Here is a 16886-nt window from a genome sequence, read left to right as displayed (position 1 = left end):
TGTTTTACTTTTTTTAAACAAATCTAAAATGTTTGGAAGAATGCAATAGCCTATCTTTAAATATAAAACTGGACCACCAATAGATGGCAGTATAGTCACTGTATTATATAAACGCATTTGCTTCACCGAAATTACTGTGGTTTTATCATTTTTTCAATTAAATACGTTTTTGTTCAATAATATTTTGTGATTATTATTTAGAATTTCAAGGAGTTTTTATAATACTATCCAATATTTTAATATTTAAAAAATTGTAATGAACGTTTTTGTAATCATGTCATGTGTTTCCACAAAGTGAACTGTATCCTTACTCATTCAGACACTTTTCTGCGCTACCGAAGTAAAATCAAGTTTTGCCTGTTTAGCAGGAGTTGCCGCAGTTTTATCAGTCGAATATGAAGGATCACACAGAAGTGTTCATCTATGCTGCCGTGTCAGGTGCTTTAGTACTCGTGCTATTGACAGTGCAGCGGCCGATAGTTTTTTCACCCCAGGACATAGCTTACATTTGACTGTAATGTTCTTGTCTGCTTGTTTCAGAAAACCGAAGTAATGGGTATATTTCCATTTCGCAAAACTGCCACTGGCTTCAGCTGAGTCCAACATCCGCTTTAAGAATACGATATGAGAGTATGCAGCATACTTGCGCGAAATCACGTGCACCTGCACTTCAACGATTTTAAAGCGGCAGAGTTTACTTTCACATTTAGAAGATTAATTAATCAAATTAAATAATGATATTCAGCGAGTTTGATTATTTAACAGTGTAACGCAAGTACATCAAACGTAACTGTAATTAAAATACTTAAAAATGAACAGTAATCAGTTACTCTACTTTTTTAGTGGAAAAGTATTTTAATTACAGTAACGTGTTACTTAGTAACGCGTTACACCCAACACTGAGTGAAATACAACAAACATGGCAGCCATCTTCCTACAGCTTTCATAAAAGGAAAAAACAAACATATTCAAAATGACATGACAATGACAAACATTAACAACTTGTAATATTCAAAGTTAGTTTTTTTTGTTCCTTAATTTACAAGTTACAGATTACAGAGCAATGCAAAAATTTAAATAAGAATACACAATGTTTTCAACAAATAAGTTGAGCAGCACCCGGACAGCAATGTTTCTTAGGCCTTGTTTACGCTGCAGGTCTTGATGCCCGATTCAGATTTGTTGTCTTTATAATTTTTTGACTGTTCGTTTACACATTCTTTTAATTGTGAACCATATCCAATTCATGCGTTTATACTTGCCATAACATCTTAAACATTGCGCATGCATTGTTGTCGTTTACCTCCTTCACACATGCTTCCTCCTGAGAATAATATGTGAACAGTGCTGATCAAACCAGTCACAATTAACATTTTTTGATGCATATGATGCATGATTTGTTGGACTACGCTACACCTGTTTGAAGATAGAGTCAGCAAAGTTGATTATGAGAATTAAAGTTTTCCTACAGTTATCTTATTAATAATTGTTATATCAATAATCAGTTCCTGTGGCAGCATAATCTATATATATGTATATATGGATATCACATTTGATGCAGCTGTTGATTTTGTGGTCTGCTTTGAGACTCAATCTCACCGTTTCTTCAAGCTCTTGTGAAGAACAGGAATAGATTTGACTGCTGCAGAATCCTTGTTTTAGACCAGTTCAGTCCCTGAGAAACAACAACAATAAAATGATAATAATAATTAATTGAAATTAAGTAATTATGTTTTGCTATCATGATTCTGGCATGTGTTAAAGGTTACATGAACATAAGACTTTTTCCAAGTTTAAGAGCTATAATCGTATCTGTGATGCATCTACTAACCAAGAAAACATGATAAAGGACAACTTTGTTTTGGTAAGCCTTTCTCTGCAAGCTTGTAAAACTGACAGGAGGAGACTGGTGGAGACTGGATATAAAAACGTTCAGATGACACACTGATCATTTCTAGACACACATTTGTCCGGAAGAATGGCTCTCTCGCATGTTTTTTACCATTTATTCTAATGTTATCAAACTCAGTGTTTTAGCATGACTAATTAATTGAATGCATGCTTAATTTATTCAAATGTGTTCTTAAAAGAAATTCTGTATTGTGTATTTAAAAATTTCTGGTTATCAAATAATAGCATAAAACATTAATTAAATTTATCTTTTAATTATTGAAAACTAAACAAACTTTATTTTCTGGCAAACAAATGGGATTTACTATTAAAATTAAAACCTGGAAGAAATGTGTGAATATACAGTGCAGTGAAAAAGTGTTGACTTCTTTCCTGATTTTTTTACACTTTACTGTTTCAGATCATCAAAAAAGTTTAAATATTAATCAAAGATAACACAAGTAAACACAACATGCAGTTTTTAAATGAAGGGTTTTATGAAGGGAAAACAAAATCCAAACCCACATGGCCCTGTGTGAAAAAGTGTTTCCTGAGCAGTAAATCAGCATATTAGAATGATTTCTGAATGTAACACATGCGTGGAGTAATGATGCTGAATATATAGTTTGATCACAGAAATTACATTTTAAAATATATTCAAATAGAAACAGTTAAAAATATTTCACAATATTACTGCGTTTGCTGTATGTTGGACTCTTTCAATTATAGGTTTGCTCATTCTCATTTATACCTGTTCACATTCACCCTGACTATCACTGTATTAATTGTCAAATTATTAACTGTATAGTTTCATAGCAACACCCTAGCAACCACCCAGAATGTGTTATCAACCCCACAGCAAATACCCTAGCAACCATATTTCAGCAGCCTAGCAACTGCATAGCAACACTCTAGAAACCACCCAGAACACCTTAACTACTACATAGTAACACCCTAGCAACCACACTGAGTGCCTTAGCAACAGCATAGCAATGTTATCAGCATCAACGGAACCACCCAAGTACTAGGGATGCACCGAAATGAAAATTCTTGTCCGAAACCGAAACACCGAAAGAATTATGTCAATTATTAGTACCATTGCATTTATCAGTCCCTCCAGAATTTCACGATTTTTTTTTGTGATTTTTGCGATGAAAATTATAAATTTTGTGGTGGCAAGTCCTAGAAATTTGCGAAAAATTTTGCGATTTATTTAATTATTTAATTTATTTATTAATAATTAGGATATCACATTTACCATATTAGGTATTATGTTAGAGGCTCAATTATCATGCATAACACAAATCAAACATAAAATTTGTTTATTCTGATACATTTGAACTTTTAAAATAACCTATGGGCAATATTCTTATGTGACCCTTGTAAACATTAACAGCAGGTGTAGAAATGTATACTGTACATAGCCTACTTCATTTCAGTCACGTCTCAGGTACTCTTTACATTTTGGTAGCCCAAAAATTAATTGAACTAGCCCAAATAAAAAAGCTTTTTAATTTTTTTTTTTTAAAATATAGAAATTCAAACAGGAGTCTAAATGTCAATCAAATATGTTTTCAATACACAAATATAAACAAATATCAAGGAAGGAATTTTATTTCACTCTTTAGTGTATCTGCAGAACTTTTAAATATCAATTTAAAGCAATGTATGATCCTTTTTAAGAGCTGCACAAGTAAAATAAACAGAATGGGTGGGGTTGGACAATGTAAGGTAGAATTTTAGGTCATAAAATGACATGATTTATAATTCAGATACAGATTCACACAAAAACAATATCTTATACAATGGTATTTCAGCCTTTATACCATTAAAAGGGATAAATCAAGTATATAATTTATCATATTTATTTAAAACATAAATATTACTGTCTTAATTGTTTAGATTTTTTAGAAGGCACATTAAAAACCCTATGTGTTTGCTGCATAAAAACAAACAGCTGAAAATGTATTGGAAAAAATTCTAAAAAATTAAAATTAAAAATTCTGTCACAAGGGGGCGCTTTAGGAGCGCTGAAATATTATCGTTTCCCTAGTAACGGCTGTATACAAATCAGCTTTAACGCTGTTTTATCAGCATGAAATGAAAATGCCAACGACACGTTTCTGAGGACAGTCGGTTCTACTCAGATATATTCATTTAAAGACATCAGTGCTGCGTTTTGACTTTGAAATGTGCAGGGCTCATATTTATTGAATGACATCATTGCCTTTAGAAGTTTTATCCAGCCCTATCGTGATTCGTCTTTCCGTCCCTAACTGACTTTTAAAATTATAATTAAGACTTTTCTTATACTATTTAACAAATTCAAAACTTTTATGGCATTCCATTTGCAACAACAGAAGCCCTCTACTTTACGATAGCGGGTCGGCTGGCCAGTGAAACATTTTGGTAGCTCGACTGAAAAACACAATAGCCCCCGGGACATCGATCTTGCGAGCCCTGCAGACAGACAGCTCACAGACATCATGTGAGCAGCGTCTTTATCAACATGATATATATATTTTAAAATCTTTTTATTATTGAAATATTTGAATAACCATTTTTTGCGATCATTTTGCGGTTAAATGACAAATTATGCAGGATCGCAAAAAAATGCGACATTTAGTTGATTTTGCATTAAATTCAGCGATCGCAGAATCGCGAAAAACTGGAGGGACTGATTTATGGCTATGACTGTGTACTATTTTAAATAAAATCAAGGCATTGCAATTGTATAAATTAATATTAAAGTTTCAAAGAATAAATCAGTTATATTAATTTAAACAATTATTATCAATCAAGTAATATATTACTTAAATAACATAAACATATATTTTACTGCCTTTGTTTACATTTTTTTTATAACACATTATCCATCAGTTCACATTTCCAACTCTACGTGTTTCTCTTCCAGCAGGAGGCGCTGTCAGAATGGTAAACAAAGCAGCGCAGCAAATGACTTTGAAACGTGCAGCGCTCATATTTATTCAATGGATAGCCTTTAGAAGTTTCATCAAATTAAGAGCTTTATTTAAGTCTTTCAAAAAACAACCCTTACACAATAGTAGGGGACAAATTAATATCAGCATATGAAGTATAATCGTCTCTCATTGTCTCTGAGAGAATGCATGTCAGATGCTGAAAGCACTGTCAGTTTTTACTTTCACTTTCACATATTGCGCAGTTTTCACGTTGCTTGTGTGATCTCCATTGGCTCACCTCCACGGTTTAAAACATAAATATTTATAAAAACATAGAAAAGGCATATCTTTAAAATGTGACGTAACACCAACGTAAAGCCATTGATTCTCAGTCACTGAAAGCTACATCTGTCTGGATCTCTGCTCTCATCACTGGCTGCACACACGACTGCAGACACACCCCTCTTGAAATTTCGGCAATACAAGTTTTGCAAATCGCTATCTGTGGGTCTTTCCCAGATCTACTGAAATACGTCCACACCGCAGAAGTGTTCCTTCAGACAAGCACATGCAGGCTGCGGTTTCTGTTTGCGTCAACATACTGTTTCGGCTGTGTTGCTTCAGTGATAAAAGTATTTTGGCCGAAAATTTTCGATATTCAGTGCATCCCTACCAAGTACCCTGACAACTACATAGTGACAGCCTAGCAACCACCCAGAGTACCCTAGCAACTGCATAGCAATGCCTTAGAAACCACTCAGAACACATAGCAACTGCATAGCAACCACCCAAGTACTGCATAGCAACAGTTTAATAAATGACTGAATGTCTCTTTGTGTGTTTTCTAGTGTGGATCATGGAGGAGAATCCAGGATTACAGCAGGACTGAAGAAATGTATGTCTACACACACACACACACACACACACACACACACACACACACACACACACACACACACACACACACACACATATATATATTACACACACACACACACACACACACACACACACACATATATATATTACACACACACACACACACACACACACACACACACACACACACACACACACACACACACACACACACATATTACACATACACACTCACACTCACATACAACATTATGCTGCATTACCAAGAGCAACATGAATAAAGATCTTAATACACAAACACACATCTCACAACCAGTGCTGGAAGTGTCACATTACAATAGTAATAATATTACAGAAATACATTACTTTTTGCTGTAACGTGGTAATATACAGCATTACTAATATAATGTGGGTAATAATATTACGCGTTACAATCTCAGTTATGCAAGTTACAACAACATATTTTAACTCAAAATTAGTTTCCCTGCTGAAAAAAAAAAACAGCATATGTTGGTTAGGTATGTTTTGGTGCTGGGATGCTGGTTTCAGCTGGTTTATGCTGGTCCTTTGCTGGTTTATGCTGGTCATTTATGTTTTTTTTTTTTTTTTTCAGCAGGGTTGTGAATTAAAAAAAATCCACAGGTAAAATAGTTTTCCACATCCAGTCATTTGCGGATAAATGTAAATATTCCAATAAAAACTATAGCCAGGTTCCCATCCAAGGATTTTTTAGCGAAAAAAATATTTAGCTGATTGAAATGCCATTTATCGATAAAATGTGTCGACAAATCTTTTTCCGTTTAACTTTAGCGCATAAATTCTGTATCGATAGTTTAAATGTCACAAAAATAAAAAAGTAGTGTGACATGACAGAATTAGCCAATAGCCAGTGTCTGTGTTTGTGGTGTTGCTCACTTTAAAGCACAGTTTCTCTGTAAGCATTAAATCATATTCATATTAGATTATAGCTAAAATTATTTTACATAGGCCTATGGTAAGAAAAAGTTCTATGTATATTTGAAAGGTAACTTGACTATCTTAATTTGCTGTTTCTTTGCGAGTCAAAATGTATTCATTTTGTGCAAAAAGTACAACATTAATTAGTTTTGGCTTGTTAGCTTATATTTTCATTCTTGTTTTATTCTCGGTTCTGTTCTACAATTAAATTGAAAGGATTTGTTGTAGAGTGATGGAAAGTAAAATAGCATGGTTTTCAATATGTTTGCTGGCTGTATTTTATAATGACAGTAAATAGTCTGCGTTCTGCAGTTAGTAGCTGCTTAATTGTGCGCCAGAACGAACACTTAGTTTTCACCCCTTATAAACAAACAACTTACAACAGACTACTCCTCCTTTTGTGGTCACATAAGAGTTAGACATTATTCGAAACTACTCTAAATTTTATGTACATTCACAATAAAAACAAAACATTTTTAAAATGACGGAAACATGCCGCTTTCTCAAGAGCGCATTACAAAAATGAAACGAAATTCTGCATATAGGCTTCGACTGTTATTATAAGCATAGCGTGACCTGTCCGTTTCATTTTTACTCTCAAAGACTTGCAATTGATGTTAGCGGGTTTTTTAACCTTCAGCAAACGAAAACAGGCGATTGATTCTGTTAAAAATTCTTATTGTCGGTTAACAAATTTACAACAGAATGTTTCTTGACATCCCAAAACAGGGTCTGGGCCAAATCCACGTGTTTGTTTTCTACAGTCTTGACTGTAAATGTTTGTGATTAGTATTTTGTTATGTACTACAGATTCTGACAATTCAAACAAAAATCAGGCTCCTGTATTCATAAAACAAATGACTGCTTTTGTTCAAAAACACAAGTACATTAAAGTGTTATTTGTGTGCTGTATTTCTCATACTTCAGTAGCTATATACAGCAAAACTACAGCGCTTCCATTAGGATATTTTTACCAAGCTGTCAACACTAAACTCTGACAAACACCCATTCATATATAGGCTATATGTTATTCAATTATAGACATAAAATTAACAAATGTTGTGTTTCCCTGTTTTATTCATTCAATATTTAGAAACAGGTGCCATTGTTAAAAAAAAAAAAAAAAAGATTTTCAAGAAAGAATTCAACCCCCCAAATTTAGTTTTCCTCTGTGAGAATATGAGCTGAATCCAGCCCTGGACATGATACTGAACTGAACTTTTATCCTGAATGACTGACAGTTTTATTGATCACTGAGAGAGCATTGATTGGTTTGATGTTGGTTTCAATAGAAAAATGAAAATGTGAAAACCAGCTTAGATGTAGTGAACTACTTTTGCCGTGTTGCCGTAGCTTAGCTTGCTACATTAGCCAAGGCTGTAGCTTTAGTGTAGTGAAGCTTCATTTAATGAAGAGTAACTGTTAGCTTAGCTCTCTACGTTTGTCAAGTAGCTTGATAAGAATAAATTACAGTCGACCAAATACAGAAACACTGGTCAAATAAATAGTGCTGCGTAGTACAATCCGTGCCGTTCAGCCTGAGCTCGGGACAAACACATCTTTGCTCACGTGAGGAGGAGGTTTTTAAGTGTGTTACGTATAAATCCTGGTTTACATAATAGTTTATCATTCAAACACATCAGGAATATGAACACATTTAATTGTATTCATGCTGAATGAGAGAGGTAGACTGCGTCTGAACAATGCTTGCTTTCAGTTTCACTTTGACCCTCATTGGTTTTGGCTTGTTTAGCAACTTATATTCTTCATTCTTGTTTTGTTCTGAAAACTGTTTCAAATAGACTATGAGCTATTTATTGTGTTGAACATTATAACCCTTTGCTTTATTTACCGGTGTTATTTATGAATGTATTAATGTGGTTTGTGCTTCTCCATGTTTAACCTAAACTACAACGTAACATTAATAGACATAACAGTAGACCTACCTAAATATGTTTCTGTAATTTTATGCTCGCTATCCTCCACTGAATGTATAATGAGCAGCTATAAACTTATATTTAGGCATTTTATAATCAGTGGATATTTTGGTGAAAGTAACTCAAAAGTAGTGTAACGCATTACAGTTTAGAGACAGTAATATTGTAATCGAACTAATGACTTTTAAAAGACAGTAACTAGTAATATATAATGTGTGTCATTTTGTAAGTAAGTTGCCCAACACTGAACACAACATTATAGAGACCAACGTGATTTACTGGCACAGACCAACACTCAAACATGACACTATGGCTGAATAAAGAGAAATGCCTGATCTTAAACACTACATACAACACAACTGGAGACACACTAAAGAGACCAATGACAATGTGTTTTAGAATTCATTTAATTCAGGAAATCTTGTTTTACTCTCTTTGACCATGTTTTACAAGCATGGCATGCCACTTTAGGGAGAAAAGTGATCCCCATAAACTTTAAAATATTGACAGTAAAAGACTTGTGTAATCTTACAAAACAAAACATAAAATAAGAACATAAACCACTCAAAACTGCAAAAATGTAAAAACCTTTTAAGGGCAGCACATGATGATGTGAAGATGGCATTAAACGGGTGTTAAAATGTATCGATTAACTCTCAAGAGCCAGTAACTAATGAAATGTGAAGAGATTCAGCTTTCAGCTTAAGGGACCGTTCATGTTGTCTCAATGTTGTTCCAAACCCGTATGATTATCCTAACAGGAGTGAAAGGGCAGTTTAAGTACATTTTATTAATTAATTGCATTATAAATGACAGTATAAGTATATATCATTAAATATATATGTATTTTTTAAAAAGAACTCTGATCAAAATGACCTAACATATATGACAGGTGTTAATCCTTCACTTGGAACTAATTATGTGACAAAACCAATTTATCTGGCAGCATTACTTTAATTTTCACTGCAAGAGAAATCAATCATTCAAAACTTGTGATTTTATTTATTTATTTATTTATTTATTTTTATTTTTTGAATATTGCATCTTTACAATGAAAACAAGACAATGCTGAGACTCTCAATAAAGAATGGGTTCAACACTGCAGCTGGAATTGCTTTTCTGCAGCATGTTTAAGAGAATTCAGACTGAAAGCACACACTAATGAGAAGATTTCATTTATTTGGGTCAGATCGGAAACATTATGTTTGGCAAAATGGCCTCCGGAAATTTAGTTGTAATCTTCTCTTGTGCTACAGTCATTATTGTTCTCTAATTTTGATCACAATGTTTATAAAAAAATAAAAATAAAGGTTCTTATTAAAATGGCTTGGATATTTAGTCAAATATGTAGTATAACATGTCTAATCTAATCTAATATAATGTTTGTCAAATTTTGAGTGATGAAAGTTAACATTTCTGGGGAAAAAATCAAGTATTTCTAGATTGTTCTAATTGTAAACTGTTGTAATTTTGATCCCTACTGTACATTAATGGTAGTATTGTATTTAACCCTGATCAGAAACTCAAACAGAAGAAACATTTCAATATATAGGTTAAAAAATGGGAATCACTGAAATAAATTGAATCAAAATATGTGAATAACTCTTGATTGCTTCAGTGGAGGCACAACAGCTCTGCTTCTCATTTAAAACATGCTCTTTGACAGGAGAAATCTGAAAACAGTGACGGAGGTGGAGCAATGCTCATTTCTGTGAAGAAAAATATTCACCATCATTTCAGTCAACAACATTTCTTTGAAGAAAATGAGACTATAACAAAATTAAAACTCTTTTAATTGATAAAACCATCTCTTTAATGAATATAAATGAGACGAAAATGTTAGGGAGGTGATTTAATTGATTTCTCTTTTGCGTCTCAATGCAGAAATAGACACAAAATGATGTGCAATAGTCTGCTTTGAGGAGTGTGCATGTAAACACAGCCGATCATGTCTTTAGTCAAACCATGCAGTCAGTTTTAAAGAGACAGCAGCTTCATTTAGTTATTGTAGACTGTGTTCTTATTATTAATGAATCAATGAAAGACAGAAAAACACTGACTGCTTTTAAATGAATCACTTCAGTAGCCCTAAGAAAGATTCAAATGTCTGCTTAAATGAAGGATGCTGTGTGCAAGTTGTTATAAAGAAAGCATATTATTTAGATTGGTTTCCATTCAAAAGAGGATCAAATTCTCCTGGTTTTTTATTTTAATAAAAAGGTATGTTATGCGTCACAGAGGTTAAATCTGTATATATTGCCTTAATATCATTCATATTAACACGTTGATAAATGTTTTCTCTGGAAACATATACAGAGTTTGGACATTTTAGAGAACAGTTTAATAAATGCATCACACTGTAATGAAACCCATTAGATTTAAGTCGACTAAAGCTACTGTAGATCTAGTTGACTGTATGTTGTTTCAAGGCTGGTCCATGTATTGTGCATGCATTGTGGTCCATGTAGGTTTTGATCATTTGTTTTTCAGTTTGACATGAAATAAACAGAAACAATGTGTGTTAGACGTGTGGACGATCACAGGACGCTCCTTTCATCAGTTGTTCCTCTGTTCAGTTCAACAAAACAGTCCTTTATTTATTTAGTTTCATTCTTTTTTAATTGCAATCTTTAGAACAACAAACATACAAGAGCAATAACATAAATTACACCTGAATATAATAAAAGACAAAACATATCTAATAAGAAAATCACATGTCCATAACAAGTAGACTACAAATAGTTACACATTATTTAAATAGATTTAATGGTAAAGCTGTGCTACCCACTGATTGAAATATTGAACATTGTTCTAGAAATAATCTGAATGTAGTTGGACTGTAAAACAGACAATGGTGAGTTCATAGAGCAGGAGCAGCACGAGACGAGAGACCATTAACAGGACGATAGCGGAGACAGAAGACATGACAACTTCTGTTAATAAATATATATATAGAGCCTATATTCATCCCTTTAATAGACCTGAGTTTGTCTTTGTTCTGCTTTGTTCATTAAAGTTGGACATCATACATTTGTTGTACGATATTAAAGTAGTAATTAACCATAAACTGTGCATTAGTGTTAATGGGAAAATCCAAACACCTTCATTTATAAGGTTATAGGATATAGGCCTATATATCATCCGGCTTAATCATTTTGTTAATAAAAGTGTGTTTATAAGCGAGTGATCACTGTGCTATTTTATCGTTGTTGTGTTTTTATTAAATTAATAATGATCCAAAAACTAAGAAGACTATTTGTTTGAAAGTAAGGGAAAATCCAACGGTCTTTCATTCAGGCTATTTGTGTTACAACGCAGATCATGTCGTCTTATTCATTTAGAAAATAACCTTAATAATAATATGAGTACATTAAAAGAAATAAAGAGACAAAAGCTGGACATTTTAAAGCCGTAAATCTATTGTTTAAATAATTTGTAACTGTTTGTGCTTGTTATGAACATGTGATTTTCTTAATGTTTTTTGTTGTTCTTAAGATTGCAATTAAAAAAAAATACAAGTACTATTGTTTTTGTTGAAACAAATTTGAAACAAGTTGTTTATTCATTTTCTACACATGAACCAAAAAATGAAAAAAGAAATTGAGCCGAAATCTAATTTTTGTGTTTATCTGAACAAATGAATAAAGAGGTTGTTTTCTTATTTCTGTTCATTCATTTCAAACTGAAAAACAAATGATCAAAACACACCTGGTCCGTGTAATAATAATTGATACCCGCACGACGGTGTAATTTACTTCCGGGTAAAGACAGGATCATTCAAATGAAATACAATAAATGTACAAATAAATATTACAAATTAAAAAACGATCGGAAATGCGTCCAATTTTCTATTACTATTATTTGATGACAGCAGTACATTTGGAAAACAAAAAACAGCCATTTCTGCTTTTTTTCTTTTAAACAAAAAACCAAGCTGCACCCTTTTTTAAATTTCATCTTTCATTCCGAAATAGAATAATGAATGAACGAAAAAGTACACGGACCGACTCTCTTAATCCGTCTATCATTCGTCCTTTCCATTTTCAATTGATAAATGAAAATCAAAAAATGAAAATCTGATTTGTTTTTTGTTATTTGATTTTGAATCAGAAACGAAAAATGAAAATTGCCTGGTTTTTCATATTTTAAAATTTCGTTTTGTATCAAAAATACAAAATTGAAAAGGGTCCACACAACAGAATCTGTTTTTAATATTTAATTGCTGGGTGTGTCACCCTATGGAAGCAGCCGTGTCCGCCACTGAATAAAAAAAAAAATATATATATATATATATATATATATATAAATTGACTTTTTTATCAGAATTGCGAGTTATAAAGTCAGAATTGCGAGATATAAAGATATAAAAGTCAGAATTCTGACTTTTTCCTCGCAATTGCGACTTTTTATGCAATTCTGAGTTTTGTTTCTGTTCATTTGTGACACTCTGGCAAAGCACAATAGGAAAGGAGATCTTGTCTTGTTAAAACGACATATTATGTCATAAAAACGATATGATTTCCCGTTATAGAAAATAAATATGATTACATGTGCTCGAGCTATAGGCGATTGACCGCGCTGCCTTCGCCACAGTCCTGACATAAAGGAGGATCTGCACGCTGCTGAAGTTATAGAATACACTGTTTTAAGTATTTAATGTAATGGTTTCAGTTGTAGCCGCATGTTTATTAGGATTAATCTGTCTACAACCACTGCCCTCAGACCCAGAGGATATGACTAACAGCAAATCCAAATACTAACCGAAAGAAATAAAGAAAAATGACAAAGAAAAAAAAAATACTTAGTCTGATTATATATAAATTATATAGCCTACTATTTATTACATATTATTACATTTTATCTTTAGCATGAAAATGGAAAGGACGAATGATAGACGGATTCCTCTTACTATTGTAGTTCTCATATTGCACTGTAAAATAAAATGTTAGTTTTGAATAGTAATAATAAGCAAAATACAGCTTATTAAAAAATTTCTATTTGTTTTATTTTAACAATGAAGAAAAGTGAATGCTGTAATCCTATTAATTAATTAATTAAGCTTGAGAGAGTCAACTTACTGAGATGCTATTTTCTTCCTGTCCAAAATGTTCTGACTGTATCTCCTCCTAGAGCTTTAACTCTACAAACTCCAAACTCAGTCCAGATCTTCAGTCTGATCTCAGCGGGTGTGCTGTATCTTTTCTAACTGATCCGACTTACGGTTTTCCTAAAAATCACGATTAAAACTGGGAAAAATCCCATTGACTTACATTGACGGAATGTTCAAATGAGCCAAGACTTTTCAAACTCCAACTGTCAAAATTCAAATTTAAACTCCCAGAATCCTTTGAGACTCAATCAAGCTTCCCTTCTATGAACTATATTTCTAATCCAATCAAACTCATTTAAACTCATCTATCTATCTATCTATCTATCTATCTATCTATCTATCTATCTATCTATCTATCTATCTATCTATCTATCTATCTATCTATCTATCTATCTATCTATCTATCTATCTATCTATCTGTCTATCTATCTATCTGTCTGTCTGTCTGTCTGTCTATCTGTCTGTCTGTCTGTCTGTCTGTCTGTCAAAATCATGCTAACAATATGCTAATCATGCTAAAAGCATGCTAGAATCGTGCTAGTGACTTGCTAGTAATGCTAGAATCATGCTAGTGACTTGCTAGTAATGCTAGAATCATGCTAGTGACTTGCTAGTCATGCTAGAATCATGCTAGTGACTTGCTAGTCATGCTAGAATCATGCTAGTGACTTGCTAGTCATGCTAAAATCATGCTAGTAAATTGCCAGTCATGCTAAAATCATGATAGTGATTTGTTAGTCATGGTAGAATCATGCTAAACTTACACCTTTTTTATACTTTTAAACTTCTTTAAACTTCTTTAAACTTTTTTTTAAACTTCTTTAAAATTCTCAAAACTTCTTTAAACGTCTGTTCCGGCTTTCTCAAGCCAACTTATAATAACAAATACTGACTTTAAATAATACAGATATTATAAGCAGATATTCCTGCTGTTCTGGCTGTATTTTGGATCAAATAAATGCAGAAGAGACTTAAACTAAGAACTTTTGGCTGATAGTGCAAGTTACAATTCAGGAGTAAAACGTGCGCATCCTGATCTCTTTGTTTATTATATATATCTCTTTGAGCCCAGCAGATTGTTATTACAGCTATGCAAATGAAAGCAAGTTAAAGCTGACAAAAATGGCCGATTCTCGTCTGACTGTATTCAATCAGTAATTGGCTAGCACCATTAGCATCACGCGCTAGCTGCTTTAAGACTGTAAAAACCAGCTCTGATGCGCTTACAAAACATGCACAAACAAGCCAAAGTCAGCCATAAACTTTTGAAAAACTCGATTAAACAACAGTATAACTTACCTTTCACATTACAGTCTATGCTTCAAACTAACAGGTCCACAGAACAGATGTCTTCACTTCAGCTGCATCCTGTCCAAACAGGAAACTGACCTCTGATTAAACCACCACCATTATAATAGAAGCAGAACTGAACAAATAATATAAAACTAAATACTAATATTGATATATAATTATCATAAAGTCTAGTAGTTAAATGTGTGGTTCGGTATTCAATCTTAATTCCCAGTTATTTCTCAGTCTGACTCGTAACAGGTTTCAAGAAATGTCATCTTTAGTCATAGTTTATTATATTAACGGTATAGGTTTACTTATATGTTTGCTATACATTCATATGTTTAATTTACAGTTGATCAATTATTGTTAATGTTGAAAGAATATTGAAAACTGCATTAACTTGTTATAAGATACTGTGCACTGAAGCGGATTGAAGCCCCGCCCACCGACGCCATCTTGTTTTGGCCATTCTCCCAGATTACCGATCGAGCCAATCAGCGGCCTCCAAACTTACACTTGTGTATAATATACTCAACTCTCACAGATACACTGTAGAGTACAAATATAAACACATTCACACACACACACACACACACACACACACACACACACATATATATATATATATATAACACACACACACACACACACACACACATATATATATATATTTATATAACACACACACACATATATATTTATATAACACACAGCTGTAGTGATTGTTGTTGTAAATGTCTCTGTTCTTGTGTTCAGGGGCCTGTTTTCTCACACTGGATCCAAACACAGCATACACTGAACTCAGTCTGTCTGAGGACAACAGAAAGGTGACAGGTGTGACAGAGAAACAGCCGTATACTGATCATCCAGACAGATTTGATGTGTGGTGGCAGGTGTTGTGTAGAGAGAGTGTGTGTGGACACTGTTACTGGGAGATTGAGTGGAGAGGACATGTGTCTATATCAGTGTCATATAAGAGCATCAGCAGGAAGGGACGGGGTGATGAGTGTGGGTTTGGATCTAATGATCAGTCCTGGAGTTTGATCTGCTCTCCTGACAGATACTCATTCAGACACAATGACATAGAGACTGATCTCGGTGTGAAGCCCATCATCATCAGTGGAACAGGAGTGAATGATGTCTATAGAGTAGGAGTGTATGTGGATCACGGAGCAGGAACTCTGTCCTTCTACAGCGTCTCTGACACAATGAGCCTCATCCACACAGAACACACCACATTCACTCAGACGCTCTATCCTGGGTTTAGGGTTGGTCTTGGATCATCAGTGTCACTGTGTCGCTGAATGAGAACAGACTGATGAGAGATTGTACCCATAATGCTTTGAGCTGAGGATGAATCAGTAACAGTGAGATGAGTCTCTTCATCACATTAATACTGCAGCTCAACTTCTGTCACTCAAATAACAGAATAAATGTGTGATCAATCCTCATATAGACAGTCAGATCAGTGTGTGTCTACATTTGGGTTTTATTCTAGTGTCTCATCAATCATCTTAGCACTATTATTATTATTACTATTAGGATCTTATTCTGTTGTTTCTGCTCATAAATAATAAACACTATCACAAATCAACTTCAGATTTTAATTGATGTTTGTGTCACGAATATAATCCATTCCTTATAAAATATGAAATCACAACAATTTCATCAAATATATTCTAGCTACAGCTGTGTTTCATTATAAGGGGATCTTTTATTATTATACAAATCAATAAAGAAAAACTCTTATTGCAATAATCACAATAACTCTTACTACATTACCATATTGCACTGTAATCAGTATTTAATAATTAAATAAAATTGTTTTGGTTATGATTTAAATTGCAACAAATATTATAAGAAATAAAGAAATAATTGCAATTATCATAAAATGAAAAT

At 33.3% G+C, this 16886-nt stretch overlaps 1 protein-coding gene across 1 annotated transcript in view; it reads left to right on the top strand.

The window, feature by feature from the left end:
• Nucleotides 1–16291, top strand: part of LOC141333054 (NACHT, LRR and PYD domains-containing protein 3-like) — a 68666-nt gene extending 52375 nt beyond the window's left edge. The window contains exons 6-7 of the mRNA XM_073837999.1: nt 5660–5706; nt 15744–16291. Coding sequence (XP_073694100.1) covers nt 5660–5706; nt 15744–16291 — 595 coding nt within the window. The remainder of the gene's footprint in view (nt 1–5659; nt 5707–15743) is intronic.
• The last annotated feature ends 595 nt before the right edge of the window (nt 16292–16886 follow it).

This window comes from Garra rufa, chromosome 4, assembly GCF_049309525.1.
Source record: "Garra rufa chromosome 4, GarRuf1.0, whole genome shotgun sequence".
NCBI lineage: Eukaryota > Metazoa > Chordata > Actinopteri > Cypriniformes > Cyprinidae > Garra > Garra rufa.
The sequence above is the reverse complement of the archived record's forward strand: the minus strand, read 5'-3'. Positions and strand labels throughout refer to the sequence as shown.